Source organism: Lepidochelys kempii, chromosome 1 (genome assembly GCF_965140265.1).
Source record: "Lepidochelys kempii isolate rLepKem1 chromosome 1, rLepKem1.hap2, whole genome shotgun sequence".
NCBI lineage: Eukaryota > Metazoa > Chordata > Testudines > Cheloniidae > Lepidochelys > Lepidochelys kempii.
The window spans coordinates 218,212,187-218,238,331 of record NC_133256.1 but is presented as its reverse complement, the minus strand read 5'-3'; the positions used below and the strand labels follow the sequence as shown (position 1 = coordinate 218,238,331).

Genomic DNA, 26,145 nt, shown 5'->3' with positions numbered 1-26,145 from the left:
TAAGAGACAGTTTTGCAACTGCTACATCTTTAAGTTAGGAGATTTTAAATAGGTTGCTCATGTAAATCAATGGTATCCATAGTAAGTGCTGTAAAACTGGTTTATTTTATAGGATTCAGCTTCCTGGAAAAAATTCTGTGGAATATCTTGTTTTTCTCCCCCTGCCCACACCCAGTCATAGTCCCTGCCCCAGAGAGCTTTTTGTGACTTAAAAATGCTATTGTCTATTCAAATCTTATGGCAATAAGCACAGCATAATTCTTCATTCCTCTTGTTTTTTCCTACCCCCCCCCCCCCCCCAGATGTTCTGGTTTAACTTGGATTTTAACTTGAAGAGTGGTCAGTTTGGATGAGCTATTACCAGCAGGAGAGTGAGTTTGTGTGTGTATGGGGGTGGGGGGGATGTGAGAACCTGGATTTATGCAGGAAATAGCCCAGCTTAATTGTCATGCACATTGTGTAAAGAGTTATCACTTTGGATGGGCTATCACCAGCAGGAGAGTGAATTTGTGTGGGGGGGTGGAGGGTGAGAAAACCTGGATTTGTGCTGGAAATCACTTTAGATAAGCTATTACCAGCAGGACAGTGGGGTGGGAATAGGTATTGTTTCATATTCTCTGTGTATATATAAAGCCTGCTGCAGTTTCCACGATATGCATCTGAAGAAGTGAGCTGTAGCTCACGAAAGCTTATGCTCTAATAAATTGGTTAGTCTCTAAGGTGCCACAAGTCCTCCTTTTCTTTTTGCGAATACAGACTAACACGGCTGTTACTCTGAAACCTGTCATATGAAACACTGTTATCTGTACTGGCTACTAGGTGCCCTCTGTACTTTGGAGTTAGGCCCCAGGGCCAGATTAACTCTCCTGTGGGCCCGGGGCTATTAGATTTTGTGGAGCCCCTGTATACAAGTCTTTTTCTTGATTTCAAACAAAATGATCACAATTATGGCATCGAGGCTATTAACGCTATACTAAACTTGCCTTTTAATTAACATAAAACCACTCTGTGGTTACATTTCAGTCTTAAAACATGTAGAATAGAGTTAAGTTAATTCAAAATAGCCTACTTCTTACCTTAGAACAGCTGTTATATTAGTTTCTTTCTGGGAGAGATTTTGGGTGCAGGAGGGGGCTCCAGGCTGGGGCAGAGTGTTGGGGTGCAGGAGAGGGTGAGGGGTGTGGGCTCTGGGAGGGAGTTTGGGGTGCAGGAGGGGATTCTGACCTGGGGCATGGGTGGAGCATAGGGTACAAGGTGCAGGCTCTGGCTGCGATGCGCTTACCACAGGCGGCTCCCGGCTAGTGGTGCAGCAGGGCTCAGGCAGGCTGCCTGCCTGCGATAGCCACACGCCGCTCCCAAAAGTGGCTGGCTGCTGGCACGTCTCTGCATGCTCCTGGAGGGAGGGGGACAGTGTGTCTCCGTGCGCTGCCCGTGCCCACAAGCACCGCCCCCGCAGCTGCCATTGCCTGGTTCCTGGCCAATGGGAGCTGCGTGGATGGTGCTGGGGGCGGGGGCAGAATGTGGAGCCTTCTCACCCCCCACGAGGGGCTGCAGAGATGTGCCAGCAGCCGGCCACTTCGGGGAGCGGCGTGGGGCCACAGCATGCAGGCAGCCTGCCTGATCCCTGCTGCACCGCTGGACTTTTAGCGGCCTAGAGATCGCGATCGACTGGCAAAGGCTCCAGGATCGACCAGTCAATCGTGATCAATGGGATGGTAACCACTGAATTGTATATAATTATGGATTTATTTTTGCAGGGCCCCCCTTAGCATGAGGCTCTGGGCTGCAGCCCCTAAAGCCCTGCGTTAATCCAGCCTTGTTAGGCCCCAATTGTTCAAATACTTACCACTGTCAGTAGCCCTGACAACTGTGAGTAGCCCCATTGAAGTAAACCCAGTATTAAGTATTTGGAAGATCAGGCCCTTATTTAACATATTTTCTGAACAATTCAACATTTATAACAATTCAGCACATTAAAAAATAGCTTTAGAAGAGAATTTTAGTTTTGATAAGGAAATATGGTCTTCTTTTCAATTCTAATATTTTACATATTTGATTCATCTTGAGTGACTAATTTTGGGGGATGTTAACTAGCGCTGAGTTCAAGACATACAGCCAAATCCATTGTCTTTAACTCAGGCAATGTGCATAGTTAATCCCTGGTGTACTTTTGGTAATATACTCATTCAGATAGTGTTTTACTTGGTAATGTATCTTACCACTTTTCAGAATTACATTTGATCAAATATATTATCTCCATTTACATTATGTACTTTGATTGATATGATTGCATCCAAATGCAGTTGTGTTCATGCCTATCTAATTGGAAAAGTAGGGTCAGATACCTGTGGTTTTATGTAGCACAAAATTTCTTTTTTTTTTTTTCTTTTCTTTTTTTTTTAAATGTGTTTAAGTCTGAATGATTTCTGAGCTGTTCTGTTATTCAAGGGATGTGAAGGATGGTAATGCTTTTTTAGCACAGAATGTCTCCTTTATTCCTTTTGTCCAGTTCTGATGCCTGAGATAGTTCTTCATAAAATAACATTTTACTTGCCTGATTCGTCTTCAGTATTTTCATGTTGGCACCTGGTGTGTCTCGGCTTTGCTTCATCGGTAATAATTTTTTAAAATATTTGAATGATGTTGACATATTGTGTGCACTATGATGTAGTGTTCTTTGCTCTGCAGGAGGCAACTGGAGAGAATATACCTGTGCTTTTGCTGGGTAATAAAACCGACAATGAAAAAGAACGAGAAGTCCCTTATGGACTAGGAGAACATCTAGCCAAGGTACAGTATGGAGAAGGGAATCCATAATAAAACTAAAAGATGAACGTGTTTAGTGGGTGTTAGATTATATCTAGAAACTCAGAAATATAAGTTATTATTTTTAAGAGGGCAATTGCTTTTAGAAGGGGAAAAAAAACCTTAATACTTATTAGTAGATCCTGGTGAACCATTTCTAGTGAGCAATTATTTGATTAATTTTGTCCCTTAATGAACTACCTGCAAAATGAAAAATGTCCTGCATTTTTTATTATTTGTAATTGTTTGTCAAATTATTTATCAGAACAACTTACAGCCTGTGGTTTTCCTGTGAATTGTAACTACTGATAATTATTACTATGTGGTTAGTCACCTAAATCACATGGTGGAATTTCTGATCCATGACTGGATGATGAACTTTTAAACAGGAGAATAATGAATGATGAATAGTGAATGATGGGATATCTCCTCAGGTATTCTTTTTCCCTCCCACCATAGTGTAGACAATTTCTTAGTAGATTGTCTTGTGGACACCGTCCTCCATTTACAATCCATAACATCCCTGTGACACTTAGACAGCAGTTACTTCCCTGGAAAGTCATGATAGAAAATTATGTATTTTTAGCTTCTTTTACTGTGATTTAGTAGCTGGAAACAACAAGAAGAAGCAGCACTCTGTGGAGTACCCACAAGTGCTCTTCAAACCACCCATGATCCATGTGCCATAGTTTGAGAACCAGTGGATTTAGGATGACCAGATGTCCCAATTTTATAGGGACAGTCCCGATATTCAGGGCTTTTTCTTATGGAGGCACCTATTGCCCCCATCCCCTGTCCCGATTTTTCACACTTCCTATCTGGTCACCCTAAATGGACTAGCAAATAACAAGAGCACTTGCTTACACACAGATATCATTATTCAAATATTCTTGAATTCCATTTTTGCATGTGTAGTGAACATGAATTCATATGAATAACAACACCTCCAAAAAATTATCTACATGGAAATCAGTTGTCCAAATCTTCATGAGAAAATGAACTAAAAGGGGCAGAAATATGACTGAATCAAATCAGATATCTGATTCCACGAATATGTCTGTAAATACATTTTCCCATTATTCATTACTTATTCCTAATGGATTTACTAGTTTGTCCAAAATGCAATGAAGTCAATGGAATTATTCTGTATCTGCACCAATATAACAGAGCAATATTTGGCCCTGTGAATATAATTTAAAGAGTTAGGGCTATATACTACTTTTGACCTATACACAGACTGATAATAATACATTGCCATATATAGGTCTTGTGTTATTATATGGCTTTTATTTTGTGTTTATAAGATGAAGAAGGGTGCTTTCTTATTTAGGGCCTGATCTTACTCCCATTGTAGTGAGTTACAAAATTCCCATTGACTTCAATTCCCATATTATCAGCCCCTTACTCAGTACCTAAAAGTTTCTGTATTTAGCAAATCTGTTTGATTTTTGTGTAAGAATCCAAAATGCAGGCATAATTTCAGGCCCTGCAGGTTACTTTCTAGGAAAAACTCCAAGGTATTATTACTGTAGCCTTATGCAAAAAGCAAGTGACACATGAAAGGTAAATGGAGAGAGTGGGTGGCTATTTGTCATTTAGCTCTTTTTAAAAATGGGCAACTAGTAAAGCGAAGATGAATCACGCTGAGATGCAGAACTTGCAGCCCACCAGGTCATTAGCTGTAACGTGGCATGTAAGGAAATAAAATGTTTTACAAGAGTAACGTAGAACAATGTCAAATGAAAAATGGTAACATTCAAATGAATGAATACTCATTAGAATACATTGCTTCATGGAGCAAAAGTAAGGAGTGATCAGTAACAATTTGCCATCCGAAAAGCTGCAGAGATTTAATTAAATTATAGCAATTTGCTTGTTGAGCTTATAATAATTTATTTTAATGGATATTAATTACTGTTAAATGGCAATGTAATTCCTAGGAAACCACATATGACATCTCCATTAACAAATCCACTTGAGTTGCTTACTTACATGAATTACTTGTACAGCACTCAGACTACATTGGGTGAGATCCTCATCTGGTGTAAATCTGCACGGCTTCATTAACATCAAAGGAGCTAAGCCTATTTATACCAACAGAGGATCTGGCTCATTGTCAGTAGGTTTTCAGGAACGTTGATGGATCACATTTAAAGTACCGTAGGTCACATAGTGCAGCTCTCATTGCTTCATGAAACTTTGGTAATTAGCAGCCTGGAGCCTTACTAGCTAGATAATGTGGTGTAGAAATCAGCCAGAAGTCTTCCTGGGGATTCCTGCTGTAGGGCAGCCTTCCTGCAACCCCTCTAGCATGCCTAAGGATGCCTAACATTGCAATGTTGGCACACCAAAGAAAGTCCTATCAAATCCTCATCACATGAAAGGATTGTAGGATGCAGTGCAATACCTCAGGGAATGGATAAAGTGAGCTAGGCACTTCCAACGAGGATAGGGAAGGCCCTGGTGGGAATGATTGGGGAGGAGGGGCAGCTAGACCTTGAGATAGCTGCTCCATAATCAGCAACATGAAAGAACAAGCACCTCAACATTAATCAACGCTGTCTGGTATGCAGCCTTGACATTGCAGAATGGGAGCGATCGCCTCAAAGAAAAGTACTCATGTTTAACATAAATCTGATAGTGTCCAAAATGCTCTCTCTAAGAAGGCAGTAGAGTTACTGTCACAGATCAGGGCAACTGCTCCTGTATTCCTCCTCCAGGGGCTCCCACGCTCAGGCTTCCAGTCATCCCCTCTCTTGGCCAGAGATAAGTCTCACTCACTCGTGGATGGGGTTTTTCCAGACTGCATAGTTCCCTGCCTACATTGTGATATGCCCAGCAAGCCAGACTGCCTAAAAAGGCCACTGTCTGCACTTTGCTTTCTCTTCAGAGGCTATGAAGAGTTGTAACTGTCGCCAGTTACAAGTCACCACACAGCTCCTTCTAGGCAAGCACTTTTATTCGTAAAGTGAAAACATTAAGAACATAAGAACAGTCATACTGTGTCAGACCAGTGATGCTTCTAGCCCAGTATCCCGTCTCTGACGGAAGCAGAGTTAGAGGTTTTGGGTCACCCCAAGCATGGGGATACATCCAGTGGTGAGCTGGAGCCGGTTCGCACCAGTTCACTAGAACCTGTTGTTAAATTTAGAAGCCCTCTTAGAACCGGTTGTTCCGTGAGGGACAACTGGTTCTAAAAGGGCTTCTAAATTTAACCAGCCAAAAGTGGTGCCTTAGGCACCACTCCACGGGTGCTCCAGGGCTGGAGCACCCAAGGGGAATATTTGGTGGGTGCAGAGCACCCACCGGCAGCTCCCCGCCCCGCGCCTGGCCCCAGCTCACCTCTGCTCCACCTCCGCCTCCTCCCCTGAACGCACCACCCTGCTCTGCTTCTCCGCCCTCCCCCCACCCCCAGGCTTCCCGTGAATCAGCTGTTCATGCGGGAAGCCGGGGCGGGCTGAGAAGCAAGTGGCAGCTTCCCGCTCAGGCCCAGGGAGGCAGAGTGGAGGTGAGCTTGGGGGGGGGGGGCGCGAGGAGGAACGCCCATGCCACAGCAGGTAACCCGGGGCGGGGGGGAGGGAACGTGCAGGGGAACCGCTCCCCGCCCCAGCTCACCTCCACCTCCCTGGGCCTGCTTCTCAGCCCTCCCCGGCTTCCTGCCGAACAGCTGATTCGCGGGAAGCGGGGGTGGGGGGAGGGCGCGGAGAAGCAGAGCAGTGCGGCACGTTCAGGGGAGGAGGCGGAGTGGAGGTGAGGTGAGCTGGGGCTGGGCACGGGGCGGAGAGCTGCTGGTGGGTGCTCTGCACCCACCAATTTTCCCCGTGGGTTGCTCCAGCCCCGGATCACCCAGGGAGTCAGTGCCTAAGGCGCCACTTCTGATGTGATCAGTGAGGGAGCAGCCGCTCCCTCTGCTCCCCCCCAGCTACACTCCCCCACCCCTAGGAGCCAGAGAGACCTGCCGGATGCTTCTCGGGAGCTGCCCTAGGTAAGCACCCCTGGGACTCCCCACCTCGCTCCCCGGCAGGTGCCTCTGGCTCTTAGGGGTGGGGTGGGCACCCACTATGGTGGCCCACGAGACCCTCCTGCCTGGTTCTGGGGTCAGTCAGGGGACAGGGGAGGGGGGTAGATGGGGCAGGGTTCCTGGGGGGCAGGCGTCAAGGAACGCGGGGGGGTTGGATGGGGCAGGACTCCCGGGGGGCAGGGGTGGGCAACGACCCCCTCATGGGGTGAGGAGGGAACCCATTGTTAAGATTTTGGCAGCTCATCACTGGATACATCCCTGACCATCTTGGCTAATAGCCATGGATAGACCTAACCTCCATTAACTTTTCTAATCCTTTTTTGAACCCAGTTATACTTTTGGCCATCACAACATCCTGTGGCAATGAGTGCCACAGGTTGACTGTCTGTTGTGTGGAAAAAGTAATTCCTTTTGTTTGCATTAAAGTTGCTGCCTATTAATTTCATGAGGCGGCCCTGGGTTTTAGTATTGTGGGAAAGGGTAAATAACACTTCTCTATTAACTGTTTTCCACACCATTCATGATTTTATTGACCTCTATTATATCCACCCTTGATCATTCCTTTTTAAGATGAATAGCCCTAATGTTTTTCATCTCTTCTCATATGGAAGCAATAACATTAATCATGTCTGTTGCCCTTCTCTGAACCTTTTCTAGTCAGGCTTCCAGCTCCCAGCCATCACCTATCTTGATGACAAAAAACATATTAAAAATAATAGAAGAACCTACCTGAACATTAATAAGCTTACCAGAGATCACCCAACTCCAACAAGGCTCTGGCAGGAGTCAGTCCTTCAAACCCCAGTGAACGTTTTTTCTGTGGTTACAAGTTCATAACAGCCTTGGCTCAAAACAAGCTCACCCATGAATCAGGTAGTCTTTCCTTTATACAGCTTAGGCCTTTGATCTTCAGCCTCCAGGAACAGGTAATCAGCAGGCAAAGATCTTTTCCTCAGGATGTTGCTTCAAAAGGCAGGGATTGTTTTTGTTCTTGTTTTTTTGTTTTGTTTTTTTGTTGTTGTTGTTGGTTTTTTTTGGCATAACCGGAGGCAAAGGGGGTGGGGATTTGCATTAACCTTCCCCTAGATATTTCCCAGGAAATCCATTTCACACGTATTGTCTCATAAATCCATTCTTGTCTGACACATTGTTCAATATAGTCCTTTGACCACCCCAGCCCACAAGAATACATAAACCTTTCCTTTAATACAATGGACCCCAAAGATATGTGAACTCAATTCAATAGGGTCTCCTGCACACATTGCAGGAAATTGCCATATCTGTCACTGCTACTATCAGCAAAATAGAGAAAACACAAGTCCATTTGCCTTTTCTAGTAGATTTACAAAGAAATCTCCATTCAGTGAGTTTCACTGTAGCATGATCTCCTAATCAGTAAACAGTTCAGACAAACAAAGCTTTGCTTGCCTTCATTAGTTCAGGAGGCTATTCCACAACTAGACTTACAGGACAGTAACCACCAAGATCACTCCTTTTCTGTCCTTGTTTGTTGATTTTTTTCCCCCCATTCTTTAGGTGCCTCCTTCTTTGTCCATGATTTTTCAAAAATAATTGTCAGTGGCATGATGCGTTCATTAGCCAATTCCCTTGATAGTGTAGGATGCGTCTCAGATGTTTAATTAGACATAACTTACCTTCTGCTATGGAGGGTTTCCACTGTACATGCTGTCAGTGAATTTTCCCTTCAAAGTTCAAAGGCATGGCTCCTTCTGCTGCAAGACTGACTGCATCATCAAGAGAAGGATCTGTTTGTCAAAGTGATGAAGATGAATGATTAGCATCAGTTAGGTGTAACTCAGAAGCAGGAAGCCTGCTAAACAACCAGTGCGGCCCCTGGACGATTGAGATAAAACAGGAGCACTTAAAGACGATAAAGTCATTGCGGAGAAACTAAATGAATTCTTTGCTTCAGTCTTCACGGCTGCGGATGTTAGGGAGATTCCCAAACCTGAGCCGTCCTTTGTAGGTGACAAATCTGAGGAACTGTCACAGATTAAAGTGTCATTAGAGGAGGTTTTGGAATTAATTGATAAACTTAAGAGTAACAAGTCATGGGGACCAGATGGCATTCACCCAAGAATTCTGAAAGAACTCAAATGTGAAATTGTGGAACTATGTAACCTGTCCTTTAAATCAGCTTCTGTACCCAATGACTGGAAGATAGCTAATGTAACGCCAATATTTAAAAAGGGCTCCAGAGGTGATCCCAGCAATTACAGACTGGTAAGTCTAACGTCAGTACCAGGCAAATTAGTTGAAACAATAGTAAAGAATAAAATTATCAGACACATACAAGAACATAAATTGTTGGGCAAAAGTCAACATGGTTTCTGTAACGGGAGATCACGTCTTACTAATCTATTAGAGTTCTTTGAGGGGGTCAACAAACATGTGGACAAGGGGGATCCAGTAGACATAGTGTACTCAGATTTCCAGAAAGCCTTTGACAAGGTCCCTCACCAAAGGCTCTTATGTAAATTAAGTTGTCATGGGATAAGAAGGAAGATCCTTTCATGGATTGAGAACTGGTTAAAAGACAGGGAATAAAAGGTAGGAATAAATGGTAAATTTTCAGAATGGAGAGGGGTAACTAGTGGTGTTCCCCAAGGGCCAGTCCTAGGAACAATCCTATTCAACTTATTCATAAAGGATCTGGAGAAAGGGGTAAACAGTAAGGTGGCAAAGTTTGCAGACGATACTAAACTGCTCAAGATAGTTAAGATCAAAGCAGACTGTGAAGAACTTCAAAAAGATCTCACAAAACTAAATGATTGGGCAACAAAATGGCAAATGAAATGTAATGTGGATAAATGTAAAGTAATGCACATTGGAAAAAATAACCCCAACTAGACATACAATATGATGGGGGCTAATTTAGCTACAACTAATCAGGAAAGAGATCTTGGAGTCATCATGGATAGTTCTCTGAAGATGTTCACGCAGTGTACAGTGGCAGTCAAAAAAGCAAACAGGATGTTAGGAATCATTTTAAAAAGGATAGAGAATAAGATGGAGAATATCTTATTGCCCTTATATAAATTCATGGTATGCCCACTTCCTGAATACTGCATACAGATGTAGTCTCCTCATCTCAAAAAAGATATACTGGCATTAGAAAAGTTTCAGAGAAGGGCAACTGAAATGATTAAGGGTTTGGAACAGGTCCCATATGAGGACTGATTAAAGAGGCTAGGACTTTTCAGCTTGGAAAAGAGGAGATTAAGGGCGGATATGATAGAGGTATATAAAATCATGAGTGGTGTGGAGAAAATGAATAAGGAAAAGTTATTTGCTTGTTCCCATAATATAAGAACTAGGGGCAACCAAATGAAGTTAATGGGCAGCAGGTTTAAAACAGATAAAAGGAAGTTCTTCTTCACACAGCACACAGTCAACCTGTGGAACCCCTTGCCTGAGAAGGTTGTGAAGGCTAGGACTATAACAGGGTTTAAAAGAGAACTAGATAAATTCATGGAGGTTAAATCCAATAATGGCTATTAGCCAGGATGAGTAAGGAATGGTGTCCCTAGCCTCTGTTTGTCAGAGGGTGGAGATGGATGGCAGGAAAGAGATCGCTTATGTTATATGTTATGTCATTATCTCACATTCAGGATTTACTCTGCCACATGGCATTTGCTGAGAAATCTGTTCTGATTCATGCCAGTATCCCATGGGTGATTTCTCCTCAGACAAGATGCTGATGTGCCATAGGAGAGCAAGGGAGGGCCAGTGCCACTCACAATCAGGCTCATGTGCATCATCCACATGCTGGCTAGATTTCCTTTTACAGGTCTAACTGCATTCTTATATAGAAGAACAAAGGGTGTTGCCCTGAGCTTATATTTGATGTCAAATTTGTATTTGTGTGACTATTAAGCTGGAAATTTCACCAATAAGAGACATGCTTTTCAGCTATCAATAAAATACAAATTTAAACCAATATTACTAATCAATCTTCCTTTCTTATCAGGCCTCGCTAGGTGCAGTATAATAAATTAAAATCATGACATTCATCAAAATGTAGAAAATTAAACACTGAAAAAACACACTGCTAAGGGCTCAAAGAAAACCACTGTGTAAACTGCAAAGGACTCCATGGACTGACAAGAAATGGATGTTGGTTGTGTTGTTGTTCTGGTGACATCTTTATTTATTGTCTAAGGTTTATCCCAGAACATAGGTTCCCAATTTTTCCCATAATCGGAGAGACTCAAATGACCAATTTGTATTCCTTTTTTCCTTGTATATCCCAATGTTTCCACGGTGCCTTGTAAAGCTAGACTGGCACATTATGCAAAATTGACTGAAATGGTCTTTCTGTCTGATCTAGGATTACAATTTAATTTTCTACGAATGCAGTGCCTGTTCCGGTCATAATACCCGTGAGTCAGTGCTTCGCCTAGCTAGGTAAGGAAAACATCTTTTGCTTTTTTAAAACATGGACTATTGTATGGGAAAAATCAAACTAGGTGAAATGAAGTCTGCAAAGGACACAAGAAGAAGAAAATTCAGTGCAAGAAGATTTGTAAGTGAACATAATGGATCCCTATCACAGATGACTGAATGGATTCTATTTGCTAAACTAATTGTCTCTGATAGGAACCAACCTTCTGCTGTCTGAATGCTATCTTGTGCCTTTTCAGTGATAGTCAACAGTGCTGATCCTGCAAGAAGCTCCAAGTGAACAGACCTCTGGAGCTCCACTGAAGTCAGTGGGGCTCTGCATAAGGAATAGGGTCCGTCTATGCAGAGTCAGTTGCAAAATAAGGGCTTCCGAGAGGAGGAATGTGTGTGGCAGCACAACACACAGTGATGGCTCCCAAAGGCAGACAGTGGGAATGCTGAGGAAATGCACACGGCCATAGACATCGCTATGCTCTTTAACCGGGTGCAGGGTGTGCTTCCCCCCCTCCCCCATGCCAGTTCAGTTCTACCACCTGATTGAAAGACTGAGGAGGATATTTTCAAAAGTACCTCAGGGATTCAGGAGCACAAATCCCACTGAAATTAAAGGGGACTTGTGCTCCTAAATCCTATGGGCATTTTTGTAAAGCTTCCCCAATACACTTTGAACAGGAGGGAAACTAATAATGAATGGCAGATATTGGAGACTGTACTTCCGGGCAGGAACCTTCAGGCAAATCATCATTCCTGCTGAAGTTTGTGAAACTTTGGGGATTTGTTGAACTTTTTGACCAGTGGCTGCAAACAATGAATAATACAAACCCTCCAAATAACAGCAATGGACTCGCTGCTTTGATTCACAAAAATATTCACAAGTTGCAAACGATCAGCGCTAACTGCAGCTTTCCAAGTAAACGAACAAAATAGATTTTGCAATATAGCAGCCTTGATTTTTGTTTTATGCGGTGTGCTCACTTCCTCATTAACTCACAAAACTCTGTTGCTTTCAATTCACCTCCCAGTCATCAGTGCAAATTAGCCATGTCCAACTGATGCTGTGGGGTTTTTTTCTTGTAGCTATTATTGCCTTTTCCTGAGCATACTTTCTTTTTGCATCTTTCCTAGGATTTTAAAGGAACAAGAAGATAAAGTGAAAGAAAAGACTGTTCAGCTCCTGCAAGACACAAAGAAAAAGTCTTGTTGTACCAGACTGTAGAAGACTAGGGTACATTTAGACAACAATCACACATCTTCTGTCACACTACAGTGCATCATCACATCTGCCTTACCTTCAAACTATGTCTTATCCTACTTTGTGAATGTAGCAACAGAAAACCTTTAAGAACCTACTGCACACTTACTTCTCACTCTTTGCAAAGATGAAGGCCTTAGGATTACTTAGATTGTAAAGGCTTCAAGGCAGGGGCCATCTTTTTGTTATGTGTTTCTGTATCACTTAGTACCATGGGGCCCTGATCCATGACTACCGTGGGGCCACGATCCTAGACGCTACTGCAATACCATGAGCCACGATCCTGGATGCTACTGCAATACCAATAAGAATAAGGAATCTACTTAGAATAGGAAGCTAATTCTCAGAGGGCCTAATCATAGACACTCTTACTTGAATAGCCCTTACCTTTTGAGTAGTCCAGTTGGCTTCAGTGGGATCGCTCATATAAGGTTAGCGTTTGCAGGACTGGAACCCTAATCTTGTAGCCTCAAATCTTGGTTCCATGTTGATCTTCTCTAGTTGTATCTGGTTTGGGTTTTTTATAAATTATTATTATTTAAATTTTAAGCACAAACAACTAAATATAAAACTCTGTGTTAAGGTTTTGAGTGTCAATATACAAGAGTGAAGGAAAGAAATACTCAGGATTCTCAGCGTAACATTAACTTATCCACACTACACATCTCTAGTATGTTTATTACTCGTGATGCTGTTTGCACATGGAGCCTCATTGTGGGCCCATAACTCATGCTGGGGTGCCTTTACATGACTCAGTGATTCCTGTGGGACTATTCATACAAATAGGTTTTCACCAGTGCCAGTGTGGGTTTTACAAATGGCCTATACAGCAAGCCAGACTCTTAGATGTCACTGGCAGATGGCTGTTGTATCAGACTTATGGCTGACACAACTCCTCCCTCTCACAAGGCTCCATCACAGAAGGTTTAGCATAAGATAGTCCAGGGCCGAAATTTTTGAAGCTGTCTGCCTAAAGTTAAACCAATGTGTTTGGAGAAATTTTCAAAAAGCATCCAAGGGACTTAGGAGCACAGACCTCACTGAAATTCAGGGGGATTTATGCTCCTAAATTCCTTAGGTGCTTTTACAAAAATCCTCACTATGCACCTAAATAAATGCCCTGATTTTCAGCAGTGCTGAGCAGCCAGCAGCTCCCTTTGACTTTAATTAGAGCTGCTGGGGTCACAACACTTGAAAAATCGCACCCTTTCTGTAGGTGCAGGCCCGCCGACAGCAATTCCGGGGCCCAGGGCAGAACAGTCAATGGGCCCCCCCCCGCACGCACAAGCCTGACATTTGGGAGGTGCTGCGCCTGCATTGGCTGGTGCTCAGCGAGCTGCCAGCTGCACTGCTGGGCGCGCTCTTCCGGCATGGCCAGGGCTTCCACATGCCTGCCCGGTAGGGCTGCCAACTGTCTAATTGCACAAAGCCAAAGACCCTTGCCCTGCCCCTTCTCGGAGATCACGCCCCATCCCACCCCTTCTCTGAGGCCCCGCTCCCTGATCACTCCATTCCCCCTCTCTCTGTCGCACGCTCTCCCCCACCCTCACTCACTTTCACCAGGCTGGGGCAGGGGGTTGTTGTGCGGGAGGGGGTGTGGGATGCAGGCTCTGGGAGGGAGTTTGGGTGTGGGAGGGAGTGAGGGGTTGGGCTCTGGGAGGGAGTGTGGGTGTGGGGTGTGGGCTCTGGGTTCGGGCAAGGGGTTCAGGTGTGGGAGGTGGTGCAGGGTGCAGTCTCTGGGAGGTAGTTTGGGTGCAGGGTGCAGGCTCTAGGTTGGGGCAGGAGCTTTGGGTGCAGGAGTGGGTGCGGGGTGCAGGCTCTGGGAGGGAGTTTAGGTGCGAGCTCTAAGCTGGGGCAAGAGGCTGGGGTGCAGGAGTGGGGCAGGGATCAGCGCTTACCTCAGGCGGCTCCCGAAAGCAACCAGCACACCCCTCTGGCAACAGCTCCTTGGCGGGGGGCCCAGAGGGTCTCCATGCGCCGCTTCCCACAGGCACCATCCCTGCAGCTCCCATTGGCTGCAGTTCCCAGCCAGTGGGAGCTACAGAGTCGGCGCTCAGGGCGGGAGCAGCAGCGTGCAGAGACCCGCTCCCCAGGGGCCGCAGGGACATGCCGGCTGCTTCCAGGAGTGGCACAGAATGAGGGCGGGTGGGAAGCCTGCCTTAGCCCTGCTGCGCTGCCAGCAGTGGTGGCAGCCTCTGGGGGCCCCCCAGGCTCTTTAAAATTGCCTGGGCCCCTGGGTAATTACCTCTTTTGGGGCCACACCCCTCCATCAGCGGGCCTGTGTACGTGCCTAACTTTAGGGACCCATCTTAAAATCTTGGCCTAGAACAACACACTGAATTCATTTTTCCCTTTTGGACACCCTGGCGGAATATGAATGAAATGAGCAACTTCCAGCAAGAATCTGAATCATTCCTGATGGTATTCTTCTGCATTGCACACAGAGCGGTACTTCTATGCTTTCAGGAATTGATGTAAATGTGGATAAGCTTGCACAGAAGAAACAGAACCTGTCTCGGTTTATTTTATCCATAGAACAGAACAAAACTGAAGACTGTTTGCTATAAAAAAGGAAGATGATTTAAACATTATATTTTCAATCCATTTTCTAACTTTCAGACATTTTTTCTTAAAAAAAAACTTGAATAATAAATAGATTTGAAACCAATTTAATTAAAAATAAGAGACTGTGCTTTTATAAAAGACCAAAAGGCTAAACACTAGTTGTATATGTAGCTATTTTATTTTATTTTTTGAATAAAACCTTTAAAGTAATTCAATTTGCTGTTGGAACGCCTGTCTCTCAAAAATATTCATCTCGATGCCAGTCACTGGAGAACAGGAGTTTGCAAACTTTTCCTTAGAGCAACCCCTCTCTCCATACGGCAAACCCACTTTGATACTCTCTCAAATAGCTTAGGCCCAGAATGTCTCCTTCCATCAAGATGGGATCTAATTCCTATTTAGCATTGTGGGATGGGCAATATGGTCCATGCAAGCCTTTCCCACTCTGGTGGGTCATGACACCCAGGTTGCGAATCCCCACTGCAGTGTTTAACAACTGAAATACAATGAAGAAGAGCAGCACAAGATTCCAAATGAGGGCAGGCTATTTCCTTGGCTTCCCAGGGTTATGTCTTTATACATAGAACCATTTTCTGGAGGTCAGCTATTGTGGGGAAGGGACACATTACCGTTGCACTGGGTTCTGAAGGTTGTTCCCACTGGGGATTTGCCCTAATGACAGCCATCCGTGCCCAGCCCTGGAAAGGAAAGCTGCTCCTTACTCCAGCTTGAAACTGGGGTAAGCGTCAGCAGGTCAAGGAGAGGCTTTGCCCTTCAGCTACACTGGGGATAAATCTCCAGTGCAGCAGCACCTCAGACTCATGCCCATCCTGTTCTCCTCTGGTTCAGAGTTCCATAGCCCAGCACTCTGCTGTCGGAAATCAGCCAGCTGCAGAGCCAGTCTCTGGGCAACCAAACAAGCGCAGCTGGCCTGTAGTAGCCTGCCTGACTGGGGAGAAGTGTCAGCAGGCCAGTTCTTGAGCCCAGTTTTGTGGCTGCTCAAAGAATTTGCCCATGGCTGTGACGGCTCCTGTGCCCGCTTGTTCCCAGTCCAGCGCCTGCCTTGCCCCACTAGAGGTAACCTGACTCAGACCCTTGGCTCTGATTTCTGCCCTTGCCTCTGGCATCTGTGACCCTAGACACCTATTCCTGGCAGCTGACTCTTGTTCCAACCTCTGGGCATGGCCACCCACATCCCGCTTTCTGTAACCAGACCTTAATGTCTTTTATCCAGTTTCTGTTAGACTCGGAAGGGTGGTTTTAGGTCCTGACTCTGATCTCACCAACACTGGCTTTTCCCTTGTGTAGCTCCAGAATCCGGCCCCCTAATTTCTGGTTCCATGAAGAGCAGACTTGTCTCAGAGGCTCCACAGATGGGGGTGGTCTCCGAGGTAGCCTGGTGCTAGTCCTCTAATGCTTTAAAGGCTAAGACAATATTCTGGAACTGGGGCAGGAAGCAGTAGGGGGAGCAGAGCACAGGTGTAGTGGGGCCTCTGCATCTACTTCTATTCAGGAGGCCAACTTGTTGGGGGTAATAACAGTATCATGTGATGAGAATGAATTGCTGATTCAGAGTCCTTGACTCCAGACCTCTGCAACACTTCAGAACACTTCTGTTACTGGATTTTGTTAAGTACTATTTATTTTCTTTCTTCCATCAGACATTTACTACTAGTCATTGTGCCAGATTCATCCCTGGTGTAACTATTGATTTTAATGGAGATCCTCCAGGAATGAATATCAGTTTGTGTTCCCTGGGTCTGAATGATGCTGAAACCTCGTGATTGAGACACTCCACTGAGGAAGTATTTGTTACATTGAGTGAGTCTGATTCTGATCTCACTTCCACTGGTGTAACTCCATTGCATCAGTGGAGCTATTCCTGATTTACACAAATGCTCAGTAAGAGAGATCCAGCTCAACTTGTATCACTTCCCATTGTGGTTAGCTGACAAGAGACAGTGTGATTGACAGTGTAAATGAGAAATGGAGTGCATCATTTCAATCTGTGTGAAAGCACTTGGTATTGATTGATCCTCTTCATTTACAATATACGTTATCAAGAGCACTTTAATTGCAGTGACAATAATTATGGAAGTGATGTTTTTATATGCCCAATCCTAGGTCAGAAGAATATTACTCCATCAGAAAGCATTAATGAAGAGTTCCACTTCATCGTCAGCACAAGCGGGAACCTGCTTTATAAAGTAGATATATGCAAATACAGCTGATTAGCAGCACCTTCCTAAACTCATCTTAGACAAAATGGAAAGATGCCCTTTTGATCTTTAAAATGACAAAACTTACAGGCATGAGTACTTGCAGTTTTGAAAACTTTAAAAGCTAGTACTTCAGCCTAGTTAAAGCTAAAACATAATAAACTCTGTTAATTTGAAAGGGGTAAAAAAACTGACTCCCCAGCTGGTCATGTTAGGATTGAATGGATTTCAATCGTTTTTTCATTCCAAGAGGTAATTTCTCCAGGTTAAATTTAAGGGGCATCGTGACCAGGCAGTAGTCCTACCCAGTGGTTAGATTCTGCAGCAGCAACCTCACTCAGGGGCTGGGAGCAGGGGAACTTGGGCCATCTCACTCTCCTGGGTCTGACCCAGGGGCGGGGGTGCCAGAACACAGGGGCAGGGGCTATGGGAACATGACCCCATCACTTTTTACTGGCCGTAAGGGCGAGTGAAGGGGGAAGGGGCGGAGAGCAGTGAGCGGGAAGAGGAAGGGGGAAGTGGCAGCACAAGGGTGGGGGCTTAGGGGAAAGGGTCATATTACTGTAATAAGCTTTGTACAAAATATGCCTTGTAAGGTATCCTTTGAAACTTGCTGGTCAATAATAGCATGGTGAAATGTATATAGCAACATTATATATAAAGTTATGAACATAAATGCACTTCAGGCATGATTTCAGCTTACCAGACAAGTCTGGGGAGTAGATAAACCTGTTTCACAAAGACAAAGGACAAGCTGATGCCCCAGCCATGTGTCATGAAAGCTGATGGGCCATCACCCAGGCCCACCGACAGCAATCCTGGGCCCCAGGGAGAACAGTCAATGAGCCCCCTAGAAAGGGATGGCTGAGGTTTGATGTGTGCAGGGCAAGCTGAAGCCAGGCCCCACACTGCTGCTGGCCCAGCCCCTGCGGACGAGTTTCGCCTAACATTTGGGAGGTGCTGCGCCTGCATTGGCTGGTGCCCAGCGAATTGCCAGGTGAACTGCTGGGTGTGCTCTTCCGGCATGGCCAGGGCTTCCACATGCCCGCCCGGATGCCTTCATCACTGCTGGTACCACCCTGCATGCGCCGAGGAGCCCTGCGGCCCGTCCGGGTGATTTAAAAGGGCCTGAGGCTCCCAGCCGCCGCTGCTGCTACCGTGGCAGCGGTGGTGGCCAGGGGCCCCCAGACACTTTTAAATCATCCAGGGCCCTGGGCAATTGCCCCTTTTGCCCCCCACTGTCAGCGGGCCTGCCATCACCTAACAAGTGGCCATTCTTTGGCAAGGAAGCAGGACCAGGAACAAACAGATCTGCATCTTAGCAAACAACATAGTAAACCTCTCCCCCACCAGACTACATGCCTCAGCTGGAGAGAACTTCATCTAAGGGTCCCACTCAGGAAAATGCAACTGAAAGAGTGACTGAACTATAAAAGTGAGGGGCAAAACCACATCATGTTCTCTTGCTGTCTCTTTTCACCTATGAAGACAAAAGAAACGGCTGTTGGACTTTGGAAGCAGATCCTGACGTGAAACTTGATCAGCAATGCTACTGAAAACCTGTGGAGCTTTCACTTTGAGCCAAGTCTAGTTTGTTACATTTTGTTCATTTAGGAAACATTTTATCTTTATTGTTCTTGTAACCATTTCTGACTTTAATGCCTCATTACTTGTACTCACTTAAGTTTATTTAACAAAAGCAGATAGGATTTTGTTTTATTCTTTATAAGGTGACCAGAACGCAAGAGTGAAATATCAGGACACATTGGGCGAGCTGGTGCGGGGGGAGGGGGAAGAGAGAGACAGACACAGGTGCACAGCCCCGACCAGAACCAGAGGCACACTGGTCCGCCTGGCCCTGTGCTACCAGCATGCCCCTTCCTGCCCAGCGCCCCCTGGATCCACTATGCCCAGAGCCCTCCTACAACCCTTCCACCACAAACGCACAGTGCTGTGCACACACACACCCCACCCAGCGCCCCTCTGCCCACAGCCCCACCACAGCTGCCCAGCACCCCACACAGAACCCCCCACTCACTAGTTTCCCAATACACACAGATTTCTCCTCCCATTCTCCCTCCCAGTGCCCTTCCCCACAGCCCCACCGCCACAACTACACAATGCCCCACACAGACCCCCACTGCCCAGTGCCCTGACACACACTGATCTCCCCCACTTCCCAGCACTCCCCAACAGGCCCCCACTGTCTAGCACCCCAAAACACAAACCTCCCCCACTGCCCAGCGCCCTCCATGCTCTCACAACCCAGCACCCCCCACAGACCTTCCAGACACTCACCATCACACCCTGCCCCCTTCCCTGGCCACACTCACCAGCCCTACTGGGAGGTCTCTGGCTCCTAGGGGGAGAGTGGCGAGGGGAGTCTCCAGACTCTCCACATGCTGCACCTGCCACCAGCGCAAGCTCCGTGGCTCCCATTGAACGGGAAAAACACCAAAGGGAACTGCTGGAGCCGCGGAGTGGGGCTTGCAGGCGCTGGCAACACGCAGAGCCCTCCCCACACTAAGAGCCAGAGGGATCTGCCAGGGGGCTAGGTGGGGAGTCCCAGCAGGGCTCACCTGGGGTGGCTCCCGTCCCGGGAAGCATCCAGCAGGCAGGTCCCTCTGGCTCCTAGGGTCGTGGGTCGGGTGGGGGGGGGCAGAGGGCTCTCTGCCCACTCCCAGTGCCTGCAAGCCCCACCCCTGCAGCACAAGGCGCTCCTGCTGGTGGGCAGGTGCTGGGAGAGGCCCCAGGAAGCAGCAAGTGGCAGCACCATGGCTGTGGTCCGGATGGTCTCGATATTGGGACAAAGGGCATTCTGACCAATGTAAGGTCGGGACACGGGGCAAGTCCCCTACAATTGGGACTGTCCCGATAAAATAGGGCCATCTGGTCACCCTAATTCTTTAATCAAAACTAATCCAATGTTGCAAACTGTGTGGGTTACTCCAGTTAAGGTGGCAAGTTGTTGTATATTGTTCCCTGACAGGGACAATGGACCTTTGTCATCTGAACTGTCCAGGAGAGGGCTGGACAGTGTAGTATAGAACAACACATTTTTAGGGAAGGTCTGAGATTGGGAGCGTGTTGGAGTCTCCCTGCAACTGATAACTAAGGCTGGTGGAAACCGGAGAGTGACTGAAGTGTGGCTGGCAGGCTGCAGCTACACACAGATGCTCAAGGTGTAACCTGGATGCTGGAAGGCTGTTTGTGAGCAACCATAGTGGGAGCTACAGCAACAAAACATAGTGAGGCACCCCAAAATTGCAGCCCAGGGGTGGTCTGAATTGCATCCCAAAATGTCATCACAGCCTCTTTTGTTTTCTTCTTCAGGCAGTGGTCTCTCATCAATCCTTCCTTGAACTTGCTCTCTGTTGCTAGTAGTCCATTTATTATAAATACTCTGGGGAACTCCTTTACCAGACACAATTTGGGGAAAAGAGAGGCCCTAATCAGAAATGATCAATATGAAATACTATCTCTACCAAGTTAAAGTAAATCTCATCATGTGTGATGGATGGTTAGTGCTTCCTTCACAATGTGACAATTCTCCAGAGCCTTACTCCATTGTCTTGTCTGCGGGTTTTGAAATTATTTTCTTAGAAAGATGTTTATCTTTTAGGGGAATGGATCTCTAATAACTAGCAGTCAAGTGTCTTAATAAACCCTACTTGATATACCCCCCATGTTATTTCCACAGTCAATATTTTTCTATCATATATTTAGCATCTTACATTGAATTTTCTCACAATTCTCTATTCATCTGGTTTAATAATAATAAAAAAGACCAAAAATTCAGCCTCCTATTTAGACCTGTAGGGCTAGATTCAAAAGAGGAATGTAGGTGTTGCAATACCTAACTTCTAGGCACCCTGCTGCCTAGTGGAATTCACAGCCCTGAGTTAGGTGCCCAGACTCCCCATAGACTGTGTGGGGAGGATTCAGCTATGTTTACACTATGAGCTAGGGATGTGATTCCCAGCTCGAGGAGACATACTTGGGTTGGCGCTCCTTAGAACTAGTAGGCATAAAAGCAGTAGTGTAGCTACTATGTAGTGCTGTGAATTCTGGGCACCTAGCCAGCGCCATTGCTTGCCACGGCCCGTGCTAACCCTGCTACGCTAAAAGAAAAGGAGGACTTGTGGCACCTTAGAGACTAACCAATTTATTTGAGCATGAGCTTTCATGAGCTACAGCTCACTTCATCGGATGCATACCGTGGAAACTGCAGCAGACTTTATATACACACAGAGACCATGAAACAATACCCCCTCCCACCCCACTCTCCTGCTGGTAATAGCTTATCTAAAGTGATCATCGCTAGCTCAGATGAGAGCTAGTGCGAGCACGTCTACCCACGCTGGGAAGCATGCCCCCAGCTTCAAGAGCAGACGTAGCTTTAGGCACCTAAAAGAGGGATTCACAGAAGCTAGAAGCTGAGTGGGAAGACACCTAGCCTAGCCAATAGGAAATACTGAGGAGAGGAGTAGAGCCTAATCCCCTCCCTCAAAGGAACTTTGGTGTCTAACTCCAATTTTACTGAAGCAGGGACTGGACCTTGCATCGCATCCCTCCTGGGTGAGCGTTCTATAGAGGCTATAGAGTCAGCCTCATGCTCTCCGGCCCAATAAATATTTATATAAACAGGAGAGAGCCCTCCCTTTCCCCAGAATAGCCAATAGCCCAATGACACTCACCTGAGAGGGGGGAGATGCGGGTTCAAATCGCAGCTCCAAATCAGGTAGAGGAAGGATTTGAAGCTGGGTCTTGCATCGTGTTTCCTCAAAGCTGTGCGGTTGTGCGGCCACCCAGGAGTGAATCAAGTGCCGTGCGCTTCATTAGCAGAGCTGCGCATGGCGGTGTGTGCTCAGGTGCCCCTCCCTCCGCTGCTCTGCTGCTGCATCATTGCTCCTGCCCTCTGCCTTGGAGCCCCTGGCCAGCTGCTCCTGGGACCTTCCTGCTTGCTGTGCAGGGGCCGGGGGCTCTGATGTCCAGGTATCCCCTGCCCCTGTACCCCAACTCTGCAAAGTGGGGGAGGGGAGACAGGGCTCAGGAGCAGGAGAGCTGCTGGCAGCTGCTGTGGTTTGAGGTTTCCAGTGAGTGCCTTAAAGAGACAGTACACAGTCTCTCATAGACTTCCCCAGCAGCCAGCACACACACACAATCTGTGTGTGTGTGTGTCTCACTCTCTCTGACACACAGATTGTGTGTGTGCTGGCTGCTGGGGAAGTCTATGAGAGACTGTGTACTGTCTCTTTAAGGCACTCACTGGAAACCTCAAACCTTTCACGCTCACCTCCCAACACATACTTCTGTTGTTGTTGTTACTACTTGGTACTTCCTCCTATGCACATATATTCTCTGCAATTTTATTCTGTCACAGTGCTGTTTGCCTGGTCTATGCATTTCATAATTTTATTTCTCTTATGCTTAAATTTAATTCTTTGAGTAGTGAGTTCCAAAATGCCTAACCTGTCCTGGCTGGAGTAATTATCCCTATGGTAAAGGCGGTGTGTGTTCAGGTGCCCCTCCTCTCACTGCTCTGCTGCTGAATTGCTCCTGCCCTCTGCCTTGGAGCCCTGGCCAGCTACTCCTGGGACCTTTTGGCTTGCTGTGCAGAGCAGGGGGAGCGGGGAGGGGGGCTTAGGGGTCTTTACCAGTGGCAATGTCGGCACCTTCAAGGTTAGGTGAGCAGTGGTTTTGCGAATGTCAGTGGTGCCTAAATGTTGGACTTAAGAGCCTAAAGTGGCAGTTAGGTGCCTAAATCCCTCTTTTCAGAGTAGCAGCCGTGTTAGTCTGTATCCGCAAAAAGAAAAGGAGGACTTGTGGCACCTTAGAGACTAACCAATTTATTTGAGCATAAGCTTTCGTGAGCTACAGCTCACTTCATCGGATGCATGCAGTGGAAAATACAGTGGGGAGATTTTATATGCACAGAGAACATGAAAAAATGGGTGCTACCATACACACTGTAACCAGAGTGATCAGGTATTACCAGCAGGAGAGCGGTGGGGGAGGGGAGGGGGCGGTGGAATCAAGGTGGGCCATTTCCAGCATTTGACAAAAATGTGTGAGGAACTGGGGAGGGGTGGGAGGATAAACATGGGGAAATAGTTTTACTTTGTGTAATGACCCATCCACTCCCAGTCTCTATTCAAGCCTAAGTTAATTGTATCCAGTTTGCAAATTAATTCCAATTCAGCAGTCTCTCGTTGGAGTCTGTTTTTGAAGGTTTTTTGTTGAAGAATTGCCACTTCTGGGTCTGTAATCAAGTGACAGAGAGATTGAAGTGTTCTCCGACTGGTTTTTGAATGTTATAATTCTTGACGCCAGATTTGCTTCCATTTATTCTTTTACACAGAGACTGTCCAGTTTGGCCAATGTACATGGCAGAGGGGCATTGCTGGCACATGATGGCATATATCACATTGGTAGATGTGCAGGTGAACGAGCCTCTGATAGTGTGGCTGATGTGATTAGGCCCTATGATGGTGTCCCCTGAATAGATATGTGGACACAGTTGGCAAAGGGCTTTGTGGCAAGGATAGGTTCCTGAGTTAGTGTTTTTGTTGTGTGGTGTGTGGTTGCTGGTGAGTATTTGCTTCAGGTTGGGGGGCTGTCTGTAAGCAAGGACTGGCCTGTCTCCCAAGATCTGTGAGAGTGATGGGTCATCCTTCAGGATAGGTTGTGGATCCTTGATGATGCATTGGAGAGGTTTTAGTTGGGGGCTGAAGGTGATGGCTAGTGGCTTTCAGACTGACAGAGCCAGAAGAGTACCGAGAAGTTACCTACTACAGGACAGGCCCAACAAAGAAAATAACAGAATGCCACTCAAGGCTTAAAAACATGCATTTAATTCGTGTGGTGCAACTTTGTGTGTAGACAGAGCCTAAAGTCCACCAGTCATTTAAACCAGAGATGGCTTCAATCCTCCTAAACAAGTGGAGTGTTTTACCCCAGAAGGGGATCTGCTCTTCTGACTGACTTCTATCTCTGTACTTACTATGACAGACTATTACTTGTCCCTAGTGCTGTATATGACCTTGTCTGTAGACGAACTGTGAATTAAACCCAGTTGTCCTAACTTTTAGGTCTGTACTCTATCCAGTGGGCCATACTGTATTACCTCACTAGACCACCTGAGTTCTGTACTGGGCTAGACTCCATTTCTACAGGCAGTGCCATCAGGAGCAAGGCCTTAAAATCCCATAAGAGTCCTACATTTAGAAGCAACTGACTTTCCTAGGAGATTTAAAGAAGATTTAGAGCAGAAACAAATATTACAGATAAATGCCATTGCATGGAACTGGGTCTCTGTGACATTTTTCTCTGTCATGCAAATGTTGTATCACCTTGCCCCTGTTTACTATTTCTTGTTTCTCTCTCCTCTTTGCTTTGGTTTTGGTATTTTTCTCAGTATTTTTTCATAGCTTGAGTTTCTATTCTTATTTGACTGGAATTGTCCTAGTTCTCTTTGTTAATCCTCTCACTCCTAGTCCTTGCTTTGTTTTCCTTCAAACAACAGTAATGGTTAATCAAAAAGGGAAAACCATCACTTTTAAAATATCCTGGGTGATGGCGGAAGAACATCCAGCAAGGGTCAAGGGAAAGTGTACAAAGGTGGCATAAAACTCATCTTTGCTCTCCCTGACCCTGGAATGGCTGGTGCAGGGTGTGACAGCTTGAATGGCGCTCCAAGTTACACCAGTTGCTAATGGCCAAAACAGCTGCAGGGGATCACCAGGAATAGCTCAGTCAAAAGGCTTGACTCCAATGCCTTGTGTATTGTGCAGAGCTGTGCCAAGTGAATGTGAAATGCTACCATTCTGATTTACTAGTGTTTTCCACTCCCTTTGTCCAGATCTAAAAGACTGTACTATACAAGGTGCACGACAGAAGAGAGGCAGGCCTTTTGACTCAAAACTATCAACCATCAGCGATTGCCATAGCAGCCCAGTATCACATGCACACGCATTTGGGAACTGCAATAATGCTAGTGCTCATCTCTTTGATACATGGCAGAAATCACTAAAATAGATCTTCTGTGACAGGGCTTCCTTCAGTCTAATCTGAATAAAGACATTGACTTGTATTAAGCCCGTTCTCTGTTCCCAGAAAGAGAGGATGCTGGGGTGGAAATGAGCTGGCCTCACAGCTCACCTATTAAGACTTACTATTTATAACCTCACATTTGAGCCATTTGGCATAATGGTGAAAGGCATCAATTTTATGATGAACCCCTACTTTTGTTAAGCTCCAGTGGCAGGGCTGGTGGTTTTGGATCATTGGAGCTTTGGGTCAAGTACCCAGACAGGCACATGCTACACAGTGACAGTAGCTCAGTACATAACCGGGGGATAACCTGATGCAGAGAGTACCAAACTAAGAAGAGACCTAGTGTGAATTCCTGGCCCCACTGAAGTTAGTGGGAATTTTGCCATTGACTTCAGTGGGGTTAGGATTTGAGTTCTGGATTTTATTCCCAGCTCTGCCACTGATTAAGTGCATGTGACACTGGGCAAATCACTTGAACTCTTCGTGTCTCAGTTTCCTCCTGTGTCAAATGGAGATAGTGGTACTAGGGTGACCAGACAACAAATGTGAAAAATCAGGACGGGGGTGGGAGGGTAATAGGAGCCCATATAAGAAAAAGACCCAAAAATTGGGACTGTCCCTATAAAATCAGGACATCTGGTCACCCTAAGTGGTACTTACCCTCCTTTGTAAGGCACTTTGAAATCTATGGCTAAAACAAATTTAGTTTGGGGATATTGCCCTTTAGGTTTCAAATTTCATACCAGTCCTGCAACCGTGGCCTCCGGTAAAAGCAAGTAGTCTCTGATGATTTGCTAGAGCTG

At 46.0% G+C, this 26,145-nt stretch overlaps 1 protein-coding gene and 1 long non-coding RNA gene across 2 annotated transcripts in view; one reads left to right on the top strand and one right to left on the bottom strand.

The window, feature by feature from the left end:
* CRACR2A (calcium release activated channel regulator 2A) overlaps window positions 1-13,517 on the top strand; it is a 93,405-nt gene extending 79,888 nt beyond the window's left edge. The window contains exons 17-19 of the mRNA XM_073314558.1: window positions 2,689-2,790; window positions 11,178-11,254; window positions 12,377-13,517. Coding sequence (XP_073170659.1) covers window positions 2,689-2,790; window positions 11,178-11,254; window positions 12,377-12,467 — 270 coding nt within the window. The 3' untranslated portion in view covers window positions 12,468-13,517. The remainder of the gene's footprint in view (window positions 1-2,688; window positions 2,791-11,177; window positions 11,255-12,376) is intronic.
* LOC140899297 (uncharacterized) lies at window positions 11,865-22,174 on the bottom strand. Its single transcript, XR_012155267.1, has 3 exons — window positions 21,985-22,174; window positions 12,891-13,010; window positions 11,865-12,425 (listed from the first exon to the last, which is right to left on the bottom strand). It is a non-coding gene; the product is annotated as an uncharacterized lncRNA (long non-coding RNA).
* Window positions 22,175-26,145: the final 3,971 nt, after the last annotated feature.